This window comes from Elephantulus edwardii, unplaced genomic scaffold (genome assembly GCF_000299155.1).
Source record: "Elephantulus edwardii isolate Elephantulus edwardi_28Jun2011 unplaced genomic scaffold, EleEdw1.0 scaffold00043, whole genome shotgun sequence".
NCBI classification, from domain to species: Eukaryota; Metazoa; Chordata; class Mammalia; order Macroscelidea; family Macroscelididae; genus Elephantulus; species Elephantulus edwardii.
In genome coordinates, this window is record NW_006399793.1 from 13,952,137 (window position 1) to 13,970,638 (window position 18,502).

At 36.6% G+C, this 18,502-nt stretch overlaps 1 protein-coding gene across 2 annotated transcripts in view; it reads right to left on the reverse strand.

Annotated features, from left to right (window-relative positions):
* Positions 1 to 18,502, reverse strand: part of MCTP1 (multiple C2 domains, transmembrane 1) — a 906,633-nt gene that overhangs the window by 320,452 nt on the left and 567,679 nt on the right. For both annotated transcript variants that reach the window (XM_006885367.1, XM_006885366.1), the window contains 2 exons: positions 9,912 to 9,989; positions 1,937 to 2,107 (listed from right to left, as the gene is read on the reverse strand). In XM_006885367.1, coding sequence (XP_006885429.1) covers positions 1,937 to 2,107; positions 9,912 to 9,989 — 249 coding nt within the window. The remainder of the gene's footprint in view (positions 1 to 1,936; positions 2,108 to 9,911; positions 9,990 to 18,502) is intronic.

Consider the following 18,502-nt stretch of genomic DNA (forward strand, 5'->3'; position numbering starts at 1 on the left):
CGGGGAGAAGGGTGCAACAATGAATGAATGGAATTCCTAAATCTCTGTAGATGTTCATTGAAATGAAAAATAAACAAACTAAATAAAAAAAAAATCCATTCACCATGAGAGCTTAGGTGGCCTAGTGGCAAGAAGCTGCACTGCAATCTCAGAAGTACGCGGCTCGAATCCACCAGATGCTGTGCTGGAGAAGGAGGGCAGTCTCCTCCAGTACCAGTCAGATTTGATTTTACTCTACACACACACTACAATAAAAAATTTATAAAAAAATTTTTCTATTCACCATTGAGTTAAACAAAATTTACTTTTCCTCCCCCATTCCTTCATTTTAGAGGGGGCATTCAGAGTCTTTTTCTCTTTTTAATGTATGACAGACAGATCTTCTGATGTAAAGAGTTTGAAAGCAATGAAGTATGGTATGTGCAAAGGTAATGCAAATGAATCACATTTTTTAAAGTTCATAATCTAAAATTAATCAGCGATAGATCATGGAAGGAAAGAGCAAAGAGAGACACATGTCCATAGCTGGGTTTTATATTTCATATCTAAAGAGCAGCACTATAAAATAAGTAATGTTTTAAGCCTACCAGAACAGGGAAATGGTGTTAATTGATAAAGGAAATGATAGAAGTGATCATAGAAACCTATTTTCAGAATCAGTAGCTTCACGATATGGTATTAAACCACATGACAGAAAAATATAAATGACACTAGATGAATGTTATGATAATTTAAGTGCCTTATAATGAAATTCAGATGAACTACTCTGGATTTTTGGAAAGTAGCACATCTTACTGATTTGGTCTTATTCAATCTAGTTTTCAGTTTTATTTATCAAGGTCATTTTCACTAGATGATTTTCTTCAGGTCCAGGTCAGAAGCTATGTTTTTCCTTTTCAATAGAGTCAATAATCAGCATGCAAGCAGTACTCACTGCCTTCTTGAGTCAGCTCTATAATCTTTCTAACTACCCCACCTGACTACTAGAACTTTCAGGAATTATTATTACTTCTGCCAACAATAAAATAATTTCAATATGAATTAATTACCAATACTGTTGTTGTTAGGTGCTGTTGAGTTGAGCATGACCCATAGAAACCTTAAAATCCACACATCTGAATGCTGTTCTATCCAGTGCCATCCTCACAATCTCTGACACACTCAAGCCAAATTGCTGCAGTCAGTCTCACTATTGCTTCTCTAGAGAGCACTGGTGGTGTAATGAGTAGAATTGCTCTGTCAGCTCAAAGACAGATGGTTTGAATCTACCAGCTGCTCTATGGGAGAAAGATGGACAAACTTTCTTGCAATTTACAGTCTCTGAAAACCCTCTAAGAGGGTCAGCTCTGTGTCAACTCCTATTTTAGGCAGTCAGGTAGAATTTTAACTGCAAAACTGACTGAATGCTGAGCCTCCAGGTGGTTTTCAGAGGCAGTTTTAATTGCACGGGAGGAAACGGCTCCTCTTTCTCCTGTAGAGCCGGGGTGGATTTGAACTCCATGCCTTCAGGATTGCAGCACAGGCTCTCACCACTAGGCCACCAGAGCTCCCCAGTACTGACCCAAATGGTAGTAATAATAGTCAATATTTTTAAATACTTTATGCATGCTAGGCATTGGCCTATGTTCTTTCCAGGTTTTTGGGTTTTTATTTGGTTTTAAAAAATATTTTAATTTCCACAGTCATGCTAAGAGCTTGGCACCACTATTATTTCTGTTTCATTTTTGAAGAAACTGAGACATACATAAGTTAAATAGTTTATCTATGGTAACATAACTCACAAGATGAGAAAGGCAATATAATTGGTGATGTTATCTGAGACTCACATTCAAAGTACATTTTATTGAGTTTTTTTTAAAAAGTACCTTGTATTTCCACCTCTCAAAGAATGTCTGTTAACTAACGACTGACAGGAACAATATAAAAATATGATTACCTTGCTTTTGTATTTCTGATGCCCAAGCCGGAACTTCACGTAAGGGTCACTCAACCCATTTGAATCCATTGCCTTGAGGTCCCGTCCCTCAATCAAGGTGATGCTGACTATCCCTCTCCAAAGATGTGATTTTCTGTGTAGATCTGACAGACGTAAGCTTTGAGTCTGAAACTTTGGCAAAGAAGAACTGATTACTTTACCTTATTTTAAATCAAACCTCTCATTTGGCATTACCCTTGTTAGCACAACTTTCAAAAATGTTAGCTACTAATTCTTAAAAACTGGTTTTTATGAAGTTATTAATTATTCATTAATTATAAAATTTTTAGTAGGTTATTTAAGATCTTTGAAGAAAATAAAGGTAGGTTATTGTGTTAAAGAGATGAGTATTCAATCTTTTAGTCTAATTTTTCTATTTAAAATGTCAAATATGTTTCTGCCAAAACATACATAAAATAAGTACAAATATTCAAGTCTTGGTTCATAACTACTTATGCTTTCAAAGATTTATTGTTTCAAATTAAAGAAGGCTCCTATAGGTGGCTTTTAGCTGCAAGATTAAACATTTTGTTCACTAGCTTAGAAACTTTTTTCTTGTCAATTTAGGGAAAAAAATGAGTGTCCCCTTCTTGATGATTTTCTTGTAGTTGTTAGGTATCTTTGAGTCAGCTCTGACTCAGGAAAACCCTGTGTGAAACAGAATGAAATCCTACCTAATCCTGGGTCATCCTCACAATCTCTCCCATGCTCAAGCCCACTGTTGCAGTATTATGCCAATCCATTTCATTGAGAGGCTTCCTCAACTTTTTCAAGAGCGATGCCCTTCTCTAGGGACTGGTCCATCTTGAAGATTTGCTCAAGAGTCCATAAACCATAAAACAAAACCAATACTCCACCCACAAATGTGAAACTTCCATCACAGATATGTAACATATTTTTGAAATGATATATGTGATTTATATTGACAGGCATGCTTCTGACTTTTTCATTCTAGTATTTGAGCATTTTATTTTAAAATTTTTATTATGGTAAACTATAAGTACAATATTCAAGTCACACACAAAATAAGATTAAAAAAATTAATGAGTCATGCACACCCATGTTTATCACAGCTTTGTTCACAATAGCAAAGAGTCAAAAATTATGGAAAAGTAAAAGAAAGGATTCTTTCATTGTTTTACAAACCCTCCCCCAGGTCCCCTCCACCATGTAGCCCTCGCTCTAGACTCCTGTGATGACAGAAATACCTAGTCACATATCTCTTTTAAACAGTTTTCTCCCTCCTCTGTTTTAGTGCAGTATACATTATTGAACCCATCTTACTCAGTCTCTCCCCAACCCCAAGGACAGTCCCATTCTACAACAGTGGCATCATGTAATATTTGTCCTTTTGTGGCTGGGATATTTCACTTAGCATAATGTTCTCCAGAGTCAACCATTTTGAATAATATTGCATGAGTTCCTTGTTTTTTAATGCAGCATAGTATTCCATTGTGCGAATATACCACAGCTTCTCTAGCCATTCGTTTGTTGATGGGCACTCAGGTTGTTTCCAACTCCTTGCTATTGTGAACAAAGCTGCAATAAACATGGGTGTGCATATATCTGCTTGGATGTCAGCTATGGTCTCTTCAGGGTATATTCCCAGTAGTGGAATTGCTGGGTCAAATGGCATCTCTATTTGCAACTTTTTGAGAAAGCGCCATACTGCTTTCCACAGGGGTTGCACCATTTTACACTCCCACCAACAGTGAATCAGGGTTCCAGTTTCTCCACAACCTAGCCAGCATTTGTTGCTTGCTGTTCTGTTAAATTTTGCTATTTTGACTGGGGTGAGATGATATCTCATAGTTGTTTTAATTTGCATCTCTCTTAGGGCTAGGGATTTTGAGCATTTCTTCATGTGCTTGTTAGCCATCTGAATGTCGTCTTCGGTGAAGTGCCTGTTCATATGCTGTGCCCATTTTTCTATTGGATTATTTACCTTTATCTTGTTGTGGTGCTCAAGTATTTCATAAATTCTGGATACCTTTTCCAAGAAAATTACAAAACATTACTACAAGAAACAAAAAGAGATCTTGAAAAGTGGAAGAATATCCCTTGCTCATGGATAGGAAGACTCAATGTTGTGAAAATGGCAATACTACCAAAAGCAATTTACACATTTAATGCAATCCCAATACAAATACCAACCCCATTCTTCAACGAGATGGAAAAGGCAATCTCCAATTTCGTATGGAATGGAAAAAAGCCCCGAATAAGCAAAGCACTCCTTAAGAATAGAAGAACGGTAGGAGGTATCTCACTCCCTGATTTCAAATCCTACTACACTGCCGTAGTAGTAAAGACAGCATGGTACTGGTACAATGACAGACACATAGATCAATGGAATCAAATTGAGAATCCAGAGATCAACCCATCTATCTATGGTCAACTGATCTTTGACAAGGAGATGAAATCAGTGAAGTGGGGAAACGACAGCCTTTTTAACAAATGGTGTTGGCAAAATTGGAAAAATATCTGCAAAAGACTCAAGCAAGACCCACACCTCACTCCATACACAAAAACCAACTCAAGGTGGATCATGGACCTAGGACTAAAACCAAGGACTATGAAATTCATTACAGAAAAGCTAGGAACAACACTAGAAGTCCTAATCCACAACATAAACAGTCTTCCCAGTATCCTGGAAAACCTACAACCAGGAGAAGATAGCATAGATGAATGGGATCTTCTAAGACTCAAATCCCTATGCACATCCAAAAACCTCTCCAGTAGGGTAAAAAGGGAAGCCACTGACTGGGAAAAAGTATTTGGTAATAACATATCAGATAAGGGACTAATTCTGTCTTCTTTAGCTGCCCTTTGAAATCTTCTGTTTAGTTCTTGTAACGAATCATTTCTTTCATTTTTTTCAAGGCCAATATCTGTGTGGTTTTTTTTTTATTTTAATTTTGTCCTCTAATAACCTTTTGTTTTCTTCATAATTGATTCCTTGAAGTCAGTTCACAATTCATCTAATCATTAGTGTTCAATGCATCAAATCTATTCTGAAGATGGTCTCTAAATTCAAGTGGAATATACTCAATGTCATACTTTAGCTTCTAAGAATTTTTAAAGTTTCTTCATCTTTACCCTGAACTTACATGTGATAAAGTTAAAATTTATGTTCTAACCTACAGTAGGCCCCTGGCCACTTTCTGAATCATGACAGTGAGTTATCTATTGTCTTTTACATAGATGTCATCTCTTTGACTCCTGTATATCCTAGATATTTCAAATAAATAGGTTACTGGTCTTTTGAAATTCTATCATGAAATTTCCAAGGAATTTTCCATTATCAAGGCCATACTTTCCAACCACTGAAGTTTTGTTTTTGTTTCTAACTTTTGTTTTTTCAATATATATTAATAGGTAGGGCATCAAAATGGAAGAGAAAAAAGTCAGCTGCAACTTTATAATTTTAGCATCAGAGAGATAAAGCAAAAAACCCAGTAATCTATGTTTCAGAAGTTGTTAGTTTGAAGTTGAGAAGAATGATTAGTTTCTTCATGAGATGGTTACAGAAGAAAAGCATGTTTGATAGTATATATATTTAAAAAATCCTGCAAATTTTATAATAATGTTTAATGCTAAATCCCTGTTGAAAGAGTTATAACATTTTAGCTACTTTCTCTAGCATATATAGCAAGCCAAGCAAAGTGGGTAAAATTTTAAAAAACCCTTTCAATCTATAATTCAGCATTGAAAAGTACTATAAAATGTATTGTTCCTTCCATATTTCAAGCATGCTTTTCTTCAATTGCAGATTCTTCATGAAGAAATTCAATATTCCTTTTAACTTCAAAGTATTCCACTTCTAAAATATGGATTAGTTTATTTTTCCTTAATCTCTCCTCTGTTGGAGTTATAAAATTCAAACCTACTTTGTTGAACTGTCCTTCCAACATAAATGACCTGTTTTTTTTTCAAAAACATATAGCAAAACTATTTTGTCTTGCATCATCAAAAGTCATGCATTTCAGAGTGCTTTTATTAGGAAAATTAAAACAGCATTACTCAAAAGACATCTACTCTTCATTTACTATCTTATTTTTTTGACATTTTACATTTGTAACCATAGTAAAAGAGCTATAATCTGACACCTTTGTACATAGGTGATGCCGTACAACTTGCAATAATGAGCACTGAGGAGCAATGCTGGCGATGATGGCTAAAGGTATGTGTCAACTTGGCTGGGCTGTGATTCCCAGTGGTTTGACAGTTACATATTACTATAACTGGGTACTTAAGTAACAATGCAACTTATCACTAACATAATGATATAGCCATCCTAATCATCCTCTATTTTTTTAAATCTAATATGGCCATCTCCTATTTTCACATAATGACAATCTTTGCATAACAATCTGGTCTTCAAAAATGAACCATTTTAATAGGTCTGGAGTGGGTGAACTTGGAAAATTTTTAACATCTTAATGAGCTTGAGATAGAGAGGATGGTGCCGGATACTGCAAGATTCACATCTATTGTCCACGTGTTTGCAATGAGTCATGGTTAACTCAAAGACACATAACAGAAACTGTGCATTTCTCTGCTTTTTTGAGCAGCAAATATTTGTGGTTCCACTTTATTAATATCAGTTTAGGGCTTTGTATTTCTCACCTCCATGAGTTCAAGCACAGTATCTATGTTTTGAAATGCAATGGAAAGTCTATAAGCACTGTCAGAATCTGAGACCCTAAGCCCTCAGTCAGCTAGAGTTCCTCTGTTCCCATTTCTTTCACACATTGATTGCATTTCCACAGTAGCTTTTGTTTGAACCAAGGCAAGGGTTCCTTATCTTAAAAACAAAAGCTTGAAATTCAATTCACCAAGTAGTCTTTTTTTTAATGCTATTGAGTAGGCAATAATTTTATGTTAGTTATTATCCCATACTACTTGTACCTATATTTGTAGAAAAAAGAGAGAACAGTTCTAAAGACTCACAGCCCAGATATCATTATTAAGGAGGCATACTTGCTTTTTACATGATTTTTGCTAAAAACTTTTGTTAAAAGTGATGCTTTTCTTAAAGCATACACTATGGTTCAGCTAAGTAACTGCAATAAAAAAAATAGATATTTAACAAAAATGTGAGAAATTGGAAACTTGAAATAAAATTATAAGGTAAAAGTTAAAAGGGTAGAAACTTTAGCTACTAATGCTAGAACTGTGCTTAATGCGAGAATTTATGTCATTCTGGTAATTATTGGTTGTGTGATGTGGACTGATCTCCTCTGGGTGTTGCTTTTATTATCAATTTTTATTTTCAGTCTCCACTCAAGGATAAGTTGTACTAGGAAGAGATGTGTAGAAAAAAGAGCATTCTATAAACAATGACATTTTAACTTGTCTAAGACAGACATTAATCTTTACCCATATTTGTTGTTATGTGCTGTCGAGTTGCTTGCGACTCGTAGTGACCAAACAGCCCTGAAACTGTTCTATCCTGTGCCAACTTTACTGTTTCTGACACATCTACCCTCATTATCCTAGTCACCGAATCAATCCATCTTACTGATGGTCTTCCTTTCTTTCTCTGTCCCTCAATCCTTTCAAATATGATGTCCCTCTACAAGGACTGACCCTTCCTTGGAACATGCCGAAAGTATGTCAGATGAAGTCTCAGAATCCTTGCCTCCAAAGGGCAGCCTGGTTTCACCATCGCTAGGACGAACATGTTTGTTCTCCTGGAAGTCCATGGTATAGTCAACACTCTACTCCAGCACCACAGCTGAAAGGCATCATTTCTCTTTCTATCATCCCTAGTCATTGTCCAGCTCTCTAACACATAGCAAGCAATTGTGAAGACTATGGCCTGGTACATTTTACTTTCCAGACTGATGTTGTTGCTCTTCAGTACTTTGGAGAGATTCCAGACAGCTGACTTTCACAATGCAATTCATCTCTTGATTTCCTGGGTGCTGGTCCCGAGAGTGTTGATTGTGTAGCCAAACTAAAGCTGTTAACAAATCACAATTTTTCCACCATCTTTCATAATGCTGCCAATCGGCTGGGTGGTGAGAATTTTTGTTTTTTTGATGTTGAGCTTCAATTCTTCTTGAAGACTGCAGTATCATTGACATTTATTACTTTACCCCTATTGTAAAGAAAGCTGCAGGGATCACATCAAAGTGGGTAGGAGATGAGAAGAATCCCACTGGCAAATCTTTTTTAAACAAGAGTTTGAAAATCATTAATTTTGATGATTGCTAAGGTACTTTGCATTGACATTTTATGAATCACCTCATGCTCTGTTTAAAAAGTTTCCTTCCTCTGTGTAATAGGTTTCTCAAAGTGTGGTCTACAATCAATGATATTAGTGTACCTTGAAACTTGTGCTGTTATTATGAACTGTAAAGTCAGAATTGACTCATAGCTGACCTTCCAGTGGATTTTCAGACTGTGAATCACACTGGAGACTGCCCACTTTTCTCCCCTGGAGCAGCTGGCAGATTTGATCTGTGTGCCCTTGGGATGACAGTGCAACTCCTTACCCACTAGGCTGTCAGAGTTCCCTGGGAACTTGTTATATATTCAAATTCTTCATCCTCATCTGGATAGATGGAACTAGAACTCTGAGAGTTGGGATTGGGATTGTTTTTGACACACAAATGTGTGGGGATTCTTGCTTAAACTGTTATAAGATGCAAATACACAGTCCTTCTATCTTTTAAACAACAAACTGAAAAACAAGATCCATTTCTGTTTAGTTTACTCAGTCTTAAAGAGACGGTGATTATTATTAATATAATAGTAAATATGATTTAATCTGTGGCTTAGTGTTAAGGAGTTGCACTGTTAACTGAAAAGCATGTGATTTTAATCCAGCAGCTGCTCCAAAGGAGAAAGATGGACAGTCTCCTCCCATAAGATTTATAATCTGAAAACACACTGGAAAGTTAGCAATGAGTCAATTCCAATTTGATAGCCCATAAGGTCAACACAGCCTATCTATGGCTAAATGCTATTTTCATTATTTTATGCCCTACAGGTGCTGCTTGACTTATTGTTCAGGAAAGTAGATTAACCAGGTTACTTGAAAAATTTGAAATGAAAAATAGGAACCTATAAAGATAAATTTACTTAAGTTATTATTGTGCAGTTACTCTAATAATTTTTTTTAAATTAGAATGATATTGTTGTTGTTAAGTGCCATCGAGTTTTAGACAATTCATAACAACCCTATGAATAAAAGTCCTTAACACTTGTATAACTTTCATCATTTCTCTAAGTTCATAGAGTTTCCAGAGGCAAGCTATTTCACAAGTGGATGCCACTCCTGCTTCCAAGCTTGTTTTAATCTGGGAGCTCCACCAAATACTGTCCATAATGGGTAACCATTATAGCTATTTGACGGAGGAAAGAAAAAACGAAAGGTAAGAATATAAAGTAAAATAAACTCAACCTCACAGAAAAGAAACAAGTTCCACAATGAAGTAATCATCTTCAAAATTTTAAGATAGCAGTTCTCAAGTTTCTTTGGAAAGTGTGACATCTGACCCTCCAGGATGTAATTCCACTCTGTGCAGTACAGAAACATCTGAATTTTTAACAAGTATCCATGCAATTCTTAGGACCAGAAAACTTTGAGATCCACTCTCTTAAGGAATATTTACACTGATTCAGATTTTAGGAAAAAAAAACCCAGGTAAAAAAAATAATTTTCAAAATGGAGGGCAATTAATCTGTAGTACTAATAAGACTTTTAGAACCAGTATGCCAGCACCATAGGAGAATATCGGTTTAGTTATATCATCCCTTGAAAGAGAATTTAAGTTTTTAATTTATTTTGAATTCTTACTTATTTTGAAGTTATTTTTAACGTAAGTTAGGGTAGGAGAGTATTTTTAGTACAATTAAGTTAGTCTTCATTGTTCACAGCTCATGCAAGTTCAGGAGGAAAAATAATAAAAGGAATGGTTGAACTTACTTTTGCATTTTGGCAATATGGACTCTGAAGCTCTGCTCTGCTGAAGCCCAGGCTGGGAAGAGAAGGCCTGCTGCACGTCTGGGTGGAAATCAATGGTAACAGCTATACGAAAAGCTTTGTGCCACTGTCAGTCTGTCATTTCAACTACTCTTCAAAATAATAGTTTAGGAAAATTTACATATTTGCTTCTCAAGTCGCTGTCAGAAAATGTCTAGTAGTCCAATGAAGGTAAATGCAGCGAGTTATAACTGCAGCACTACCTTCCTTAGTGGTCTGATGTTTCGATGGTCAAAAAACAAAGGTCAAAAGTTATATGAAGATGGAATCTACATAAACGGCTTCAGATTTTTGCTAACAGATATTGTACAAAGAAAAAAACTTAGCACAAGCATTCATGGAAAGAATTCCTTGGCCAAATCTACTGCCTCAAAAGTTTTTAGAGATTGTTTACATTTAAAAAAAGGTGTATGAATAGGGAATAGTGATGAATAGTGATCGTGTAAACCTTACATATCACATGTATATCTTCTATAACCATCAAAGCTATTTCTACATTAACAGAGAAATATTATCCCACATAACATTCTCTTTGTTGCCTTCACAACAAGAAAGAAATCCACAGGACCTATTGCTCATAAGGTATAAAGAATGAAGGGTTGGATCAAGAAGAAAAAGAAGGAACACTCACAGAGTCACTTTATGAAGTAAGCATAACTTTAATTTAAAAAAAAAATAACCCCAAAAGATTATACAATATCTCTGATGAACACAGAAACAAAAATCTTTAACAAAATCCTGGCAAAGAGACTCCAACAGTATATAGATATATATATAAAAAAATTCATCACTATCACGTCGGATTCATAACAGGAATGCAGGGATGATTCAACATAAGAAAAACAATTAATGTAATTTACCATGTTGATAAAGCAAAAAAGAAGAACCACACTATCCTATCAGTTGACAAGAGAAAAAGCCTTCAACAAAATCCTACACCCTTTCCTGTTTAGAACACTCAGCCAAATAGGAATAGAGGGAAATCTCCTCAATGTACTGAAAAGTAGATACGCAAAATCAAGAGCCAACATCATTCTCTACAGGAACCAGGCAAGGCTGCTCTCTGTCACAAGTCCGATTCAAAATTGTAGTGGAAGCTCCAGCTAGGTTAATAAGGCAAGGGAAGGCTTCCAACTTGGCAAAGAGTTGGTAAAACTTTCACCATATGGAGATGTCAGGACAGTGTACACAGAAAAGCCCAAAGATACAATTAAGAAACATTTAGTCCTAGTGGATCAATTAGATCAACGTAGAGTGTTAAGACATAAGATCAACACAGAAAAATCAGTTAGACTCCTTTATAGTAAAAAAGAAAGTATGGGAGAAAAAAAAAAACACCACAACAACCCCTAGAAAAGCAATACCATTTAAAATAGTCACAAGATGGAAATACTTAGAAATAAACCTAACCAGAGGCATGAAAGATTTTTAGAAGGAAAATTACAAAATACAACAACAAGAAAACTGTATGAGTCCAATTAATTTTATAAAATACCATGTATGTGAAAGAATGCGTGAAATATAGTGTCAATGAAGGAAAGGGTGGGAAGATATTTTTAGTAAAAAAACAAAACTAAACAATAAGAGACTAAACTAAATGGAAAATATTCCCTGCTTATAGATAGGAAGACTGAATATTGTGAAAAAGACAATCCTACCAAAAGCAATATACAGATGCAATACAATCCAAACATAGATAAAAGATTTATTCTTCAAGGAGATATAAGTTTCATTTGGGAAGGGTAAGACACAGGAGAAGCAAAGTCCCTCTCAAACAAAAGTGAAGCAGGAGCCATCACACTCCCTGATGGCAAAACCCAGGACAGAACTATAGTAATCAAAACACCATGGTATTGGTACAACGACAGGCACATAGATCAATGCAATAGAATGAGAATTCAGAAATCAACCTATCAACATATGGTCAACTGATATCTGCCAATGTAATAAAAACCGACTAAATGAGGAAATGGCAGCCTCTTTACAAATGGTATTGGAAAATGGTACTCTTCACAAATGGTATTAGATAATTGAAAAACTGGATATCTACCTGCAGAAAATGGAAACATAATCCTCAACATCAAGAAGACAAAGATTCCCACCATTGGGTCAATTGCCAGCACTATGATATATAGAGAAGAGATTGAGGTTGTTAACACTTTACAGCTTGCTTGGCTCCACAATCAACTCTTGACACCAGCAGTCAGGAAATCAAAAGATACATTGCATTGGGAAAATTTGCTGTCAGGGACCTCTCCAGAATGCTGAAAAGCAATGATGTCAGTCTGGAGACAATAGTGTGTCTGATCCAGGCCATTGCAATTATTTGCTATGCATTAGAGAGCGGGACAATGACTAAGGATGACAGGAGAAGAATCGATGCCTTTGAGTTGTGGTGCTGGAGAAGAGTCTTGAACATACCATGGATCACAAAGAACACAAATAGGTCTGTCTTGGAGAGAGTGAAACCAAGTTTCTCCTTGGAGGATAGGACTTTGAAGCTCCATCTCACATATTTTGGGACTGTGGCTAGGAGGGGCCGATCCTTGGAGAAGGACATCATGCTTAGAAGGTTGGAAGGATGGCACACGAGAGGAATACCTTCGATGAGATGGATTGATACAGTAACTGGGGCCATGGGGATTGGTGTGTCAGAGTCAGTGAGACTGCTCATGACACGGCAGGCTTTAGAGCTGCTGTACATAGGGTCACTATAGGTTGCAGGCGACTTGACAGTACCTAACAACAACAGCGACAATAACAATTAACTTTCATACCATACACAGAAACAAACTCAAGATAGATCAGAGACCTAAGAGTAAATAAAATCTAAAACCATAAAATATTTAAGAAGCAAAAGGGGAACAAGAAGTCTTAGCCTACAGCATAAATAGCCAAAAACACACATCTAGGAGAGGATAAATTGACAAATGGAACCTTCTTAAAATCAGATCCCTGTGTACATCATAATGTTTCTCTAATAGTGTGAAAAGAAAGCCCAACAATAGAGGGGAGACTTTTGGTAATGACATTTCAGATGAGAGCCATAACTAAAGATTATAGGATACTACAGGGCCTCTACAAGAAAAGGCTGATAACCCAATCACAAAGTAGGCAAAGGTATGAAAAGGCTCTTCACAAAGGAGTTCATTTGGATGACCAAAAAAACGCATGAAGAAATGTTTAAAATCACTTGCAATCAGAAGGATGCAAACCAGAACAATAATGAGATACTATCTCACCATAGCAGTGGTAGCAAAGTTTAACAACACAGCAGCAAACAATAGATGTTAGAGAAGAAGCAGTGAGATTGGAACCCTAATGCACTGCTGGTGGGATTGTAAAATGGTCCAACTGCTACCGAAGGCAATTTGCCATTTCCTCAAAAAACTGAACATAGAAATCCCAGTTGAGCCAGCTATTCCACTGCTGGGAATATATCCCAAGGTAATCAGAACTGAGACACGAATGGAGATTTGTACACCTATGTTCACAGCAGCATTATTCACAATAGCAAGAAAATGGAAACAGCCCAAATGTTCATCAATAAATGAACGGGTTGAGAAATTGTAGTACATCCACACAGTACTAAGCAAAATTAAGGAATAACAATTTAATAATATACTATATAACATGGGAGAGTCTAGAGAGCATTCTGCTGAATGAAATAACTCAGGCCCATATAGTGAATAAGACCACTATTGTGAAATCAGAGGAAAACTGAGCAAGGTATGTATAAATAAGGAGTAGGGGAAGGAAACAAAGGGAGACTAGTGAAAGGGGCGGCGCAAGAGGGGAAGACCCTCTATGAGGTGGATTGATTCAGTGACTGGGGTAATCGGGATGGGTGTGTCAGAGGTAGTGCGATTGGTACAGGATAGAGCAGGGTTTAGGGTTGTTGTACATAGGGTCGCTATGAGTCGCAAACGACTCGATGGCACATAACAACAATAACAACTAGTGAAAGGGGAAGGGAGAAAATCGCTGAGATAGCAGAGATTGGTGGAGAAAGGTGACGAATCAAATGGAACTAAAGATCAGATAGGCATAAATCAATGGTAACTATATAAAATATAATGTATATGAATGATTGTAAAACACAGTGTACCCACTCCTCCCTCCATCCATCCGGTGTGAAAAACAATGTATACGAACTTTGTAAACAAACTAATATAAATTTAAAAAATAATGAAAACACAATGTAAATGATCAAAACACAACTTCTAAATGATTGTATAAAATACAAAGTGTATGTACAAAACAAATTGTATAGGAATGATCGTATGCAAACCAGTAAAAAAAGAAATAAAAATAGATGGATCAAGAAAGTTATAGGTGAACAAGAAATATTGGAAGGAAATTGTGGTGGAACTGAAAGTTTTAAATAATTAGGAGACTTCTAGAGTGGATAATATTTGGAAAAAAGTATTATGATGACATCAGAACATTCAGTGCTAAAACCCAGGACAATATAGATTAACTAGTAGAGTTGAAAAGACCACATGGACCACACATAAAGAAATATGTATTCATTGGGCAGTATTATGTGTGAAGTTTTCATGCATGTGATTTTTTGTTTTGTTTTGTTTTTTAATTTATTATTATTATTATTATTATCGTACATGTTTTTTTATGACAAGCATCTTATCTATAAAGTTTAGAAACTAAGGCACAGAGAAGACAAATCCCTGCTCAAAGCCAAATGACTTTTAGTCAATTGCTGATAATCTTTCCACACTGTAACTAATGCAAGATTAATTTACTGTATCTCATCTTTGGATAGGGCCCAAGAAGTTCACAATACACATAAACACAAAATCCTAAGACTGTGGAAATATTTTTGCCTTTGGTTATGTGCAATATATTCTTTGGCAAGATTATTGAGAGATGCTATAATCAAAGGCACAGAGGAAGTTAAAGGCAAGTGGTAATAACTTAGGTAATAGCCCTGTAGAGCAAATGAACATTAAGAAATTATTGTATAATGTCTAATATAGAATTGGGGAGATTGTACATTCTGGCATATAAATTGAGAATACTTCTATATTCCAATTCTAGTTAGTGAAAGTTATGATATTCCTTGAAACACTGGATCATGGTCTTATATTATTCTATATAAATCTTGATTAAAAACCAAATGAAGAATTAAAAAAAACAACCAACTGTTTAGATTTAACATGGGGTAAAGGATCACTCAGCCGTACCAAACCTCTTCCTGGTACAAACATATAATCCTTGGTTTTTGTTACCCTGAATTTTATTACCTGTGTGCAACCTAATCCTTCCAAATGAGACTCAGACACTGTGAAAATGGAGTGAAAGACATTGCTGTGTGTTTACAATAAGCCATGTGTGGAGTCGGCCCTTTACTCTATTTTCAGCACAGGTGCGTGTGCCTTTATTTAATCAAATGATCTACAGAGACACGACAAAGAAGAGATAATGACAGCCCAGAAGGACTGTTTTGTGCTGCAAAGCCTGGAGCGTGGAGCAATTATGAGCTCAATCTCAGGCATAGGCAGGCTCTATCTTTTCCTTTTCCTACTGAGTTTATTCCAGTGAATTGCACAGGATGATGAAGTCCAACAAGTAGATTTGTTCTGTAGTCCATCCATCCTCTCAAATCAGGATTGCCTTCACAGAAAACCCTCCCGGTGCTTTGTCCGGCCTAGTTTGAAGTGTCTCATCTAATAATAAAGATTCGATCCCTTTTTTTTCTTAGAAGTTGATTCACTGGTGCTATAATCCTTTGAGAATTCCCCCTGATTTTTATCCTTAAACTTTCTTTCCTATTTCTATTGCTTTTTTGATGCAATATACTGTGCCAGGAAGGTATTTATGTTTACTTTTTATTTCGAGCTACCTCCCCCAACCTTAACTGTGGCCAAACAACAAACCTCAAGCTTTTATTTTTTGCTCAAATACTAATAGAAAAACATTATATACAATGGGTTTGAGTTGTAGAGTTCTATTTTGAAACTTTTAATTAGAAGTTACACCCCCCCCCCCCAAGGGTCTTTCATATAAACTAGTTGGAAACACTACTTGGACTTTTCACTGGGTATATGCCATACTTACTTGAGCTGTTCTGAATGTCACTTCAGCACGGGATAAGTAGCATGTTCTAGGAAGCTAGTAAGTCTTCTCCTTAGTTTACAATGATTTTCTTGGATCATGCTTTTGGATAAACCTTTGAGCTGTTCTATATTATTCTATGTATGCTGTGCCATTTTCCATTTTGATGCTTTATTTGCTTATTTTTTGTGTTTTCCAATATGAGGTGACTTAGCATAGCATAGCCTTGCCCACTTCAAATTATGAAAATTTCTATTTAATTCACTCCAATGGCCTCCTAAGATGATGTAGATAAAATTGTACTTCCCTCTGCCACAAATATGTGTGAACTTGGCTGGCCATAATCACAGAGGTTTGGCAGTGATGGAATGTGACAATTCTGTAATGATGTGATCATCTCCATGATATAATCACACAATCAGTTACACAGGGATTCCTGCTCTCCCTTTCATTGCTATAGAGTAGCCCCTAACTCATAGCTGACTCTCCAGTGGGTTTTTGAGGCTGTAAAACATAGTAGCAGAGACTGGTCATCTTTTTCCTGTAAAGCTAGTGCTATTCACCTTAGATGATGCCACCGGTACTCTCTATATTGGTATTAGGGACCCTTTTAAAAGTCACAGCCATGATTCTATGTAATGGGGGCTTCCATATGAGTTTTGTCTTTTATCTTACACAAGATAAAAGGAAAAAAAGCACAAAGTGCAGAAGGGGACACCTCAGAAAGAAGAGCGAGGATCAGAGCTCAGCCTTTGCAATAATTATTACCGTGCTGGGAACATCCAAGATCCATGGGAAGACTGACACTAAGACATAATGAGAGCTCCAAAATATGAAGACCCACAACTGCTGAAAAGAGACAAGGACCTTCTTACAGAGCTTACAGAGAAAAAAATCTTCCCCTAGAGCTAGCATCAAAAGTCAGATTTTAGCAATCTGAACTGTGAGAGAATAAGTTTGTATTTGCTATAGCCATCTGCTTGTGTTATTTCTGTTATATCAGCACTAGATAACTAAGACAGATAATTTATCTCATAATTTCTGGTCATCAGAACCAAGAAATCAATCTAATAGAAATAACAGGGAAGAAACTTACATATGCTACCTATTCAAAACAACTGCAAAAAGTTACTATCTTTCAGTGGTAAATTAAAGTTATCTAATGGTGTTGGGTGTGTGTTAGCGACCTCTCCAAAGTACTGAAGAGCAATGGTGTCTCTCTGGAGACTACGGTGTGTCTGATACAGGCCAGGGTCTTTGCTATCACTTGTTATGCATCAGAAAGCTGGAAAATGACTAAGGAGGATAGAAGGAGAATTGATGCCTTTGTGCTGTGGTGCTGGAGAAGAGTGTTGAGGGTACAATGGATTGCTAGGAAAACAAACAGATTCATCCTGGAAAGGGTTAAACCGGGTGGATCCTTGGAGGCAAGGATTCTGAGGCTCTGTCTGACATACTTTGGACATGTTGTAAGGAGGGACAGGTCCTTGGAGAGGGACATCATGCTTGGGAGGGTGGAGGGACAGTGTAGGAGGGAAAGGCCCTCTATGAGGTGGATTAATTCAGTGAATGGGGTAATTGGGATGGGAGTATCAGAGACAGTGCGATTAGTACAAGACAGAGCAGAGTTTAGGGCTGTTGTACATAGGGTCGCTATAAGTCGCAATCGACTCGACGGCACATAATAACAACAACATCAATAGTGTTAGGTGTTCAGTGGTTGTTTTTTCTTATTTTGTTCAGAATCATGTGTGAGCTGATTGCATTTACTAGATTTAGCTAACAAGCAGGTGTGGGCTGGAAGCCTATTATTTCAGTCAGTCAGGACCTGGTATTAGTGAGTTTGGGAGTTGTAGTACAGTGCTGCTCTGTCAGTTTGGGATACTGAGGTAACTTGGGGTTTCTGTGATGCAAATGTTGTGCCACTGGTGTGTCAGATGCCATAATGGTTACTCACGGTGAACTGTGTTTAATGGAGCTCTCAGATTAAGACAGGCTTGGAAACAGGGTTGGTATGCACTTCCTAAACAACATGTCTTTGGAAACTCTATAAATATTAGAGAAACAATGATAGTTATAGAACAGGGCTCAGAACTTTTGTTCACAGTGTCACTATGAGTTGTGTTCGACTCAATGGAACTTAACAACAAACAACAATGGTGGTCTAAAGGTAAGAAGCGATACTGCAAATCCAAAGGCACATGGTTTGAACACACCAACTGCTTCTCAGGAGAAGGATAGGCAATCACCTCCCATGAGATTTACTGCCTCTGAAAACCTGCTGGAGGGTCAGCTAGAGTCAGTTTCAACTTGATGGCACCCAATAACAACAATAATGACATCTTTAATTAGAGCTATCTAATTTGGCCTCACATAATTTTTATTGCTCTCATGATAAGTATATTGTCATATGCATGAGTTAATTTTTTAATGTGTTATATTTTTATAAAATTAGACTA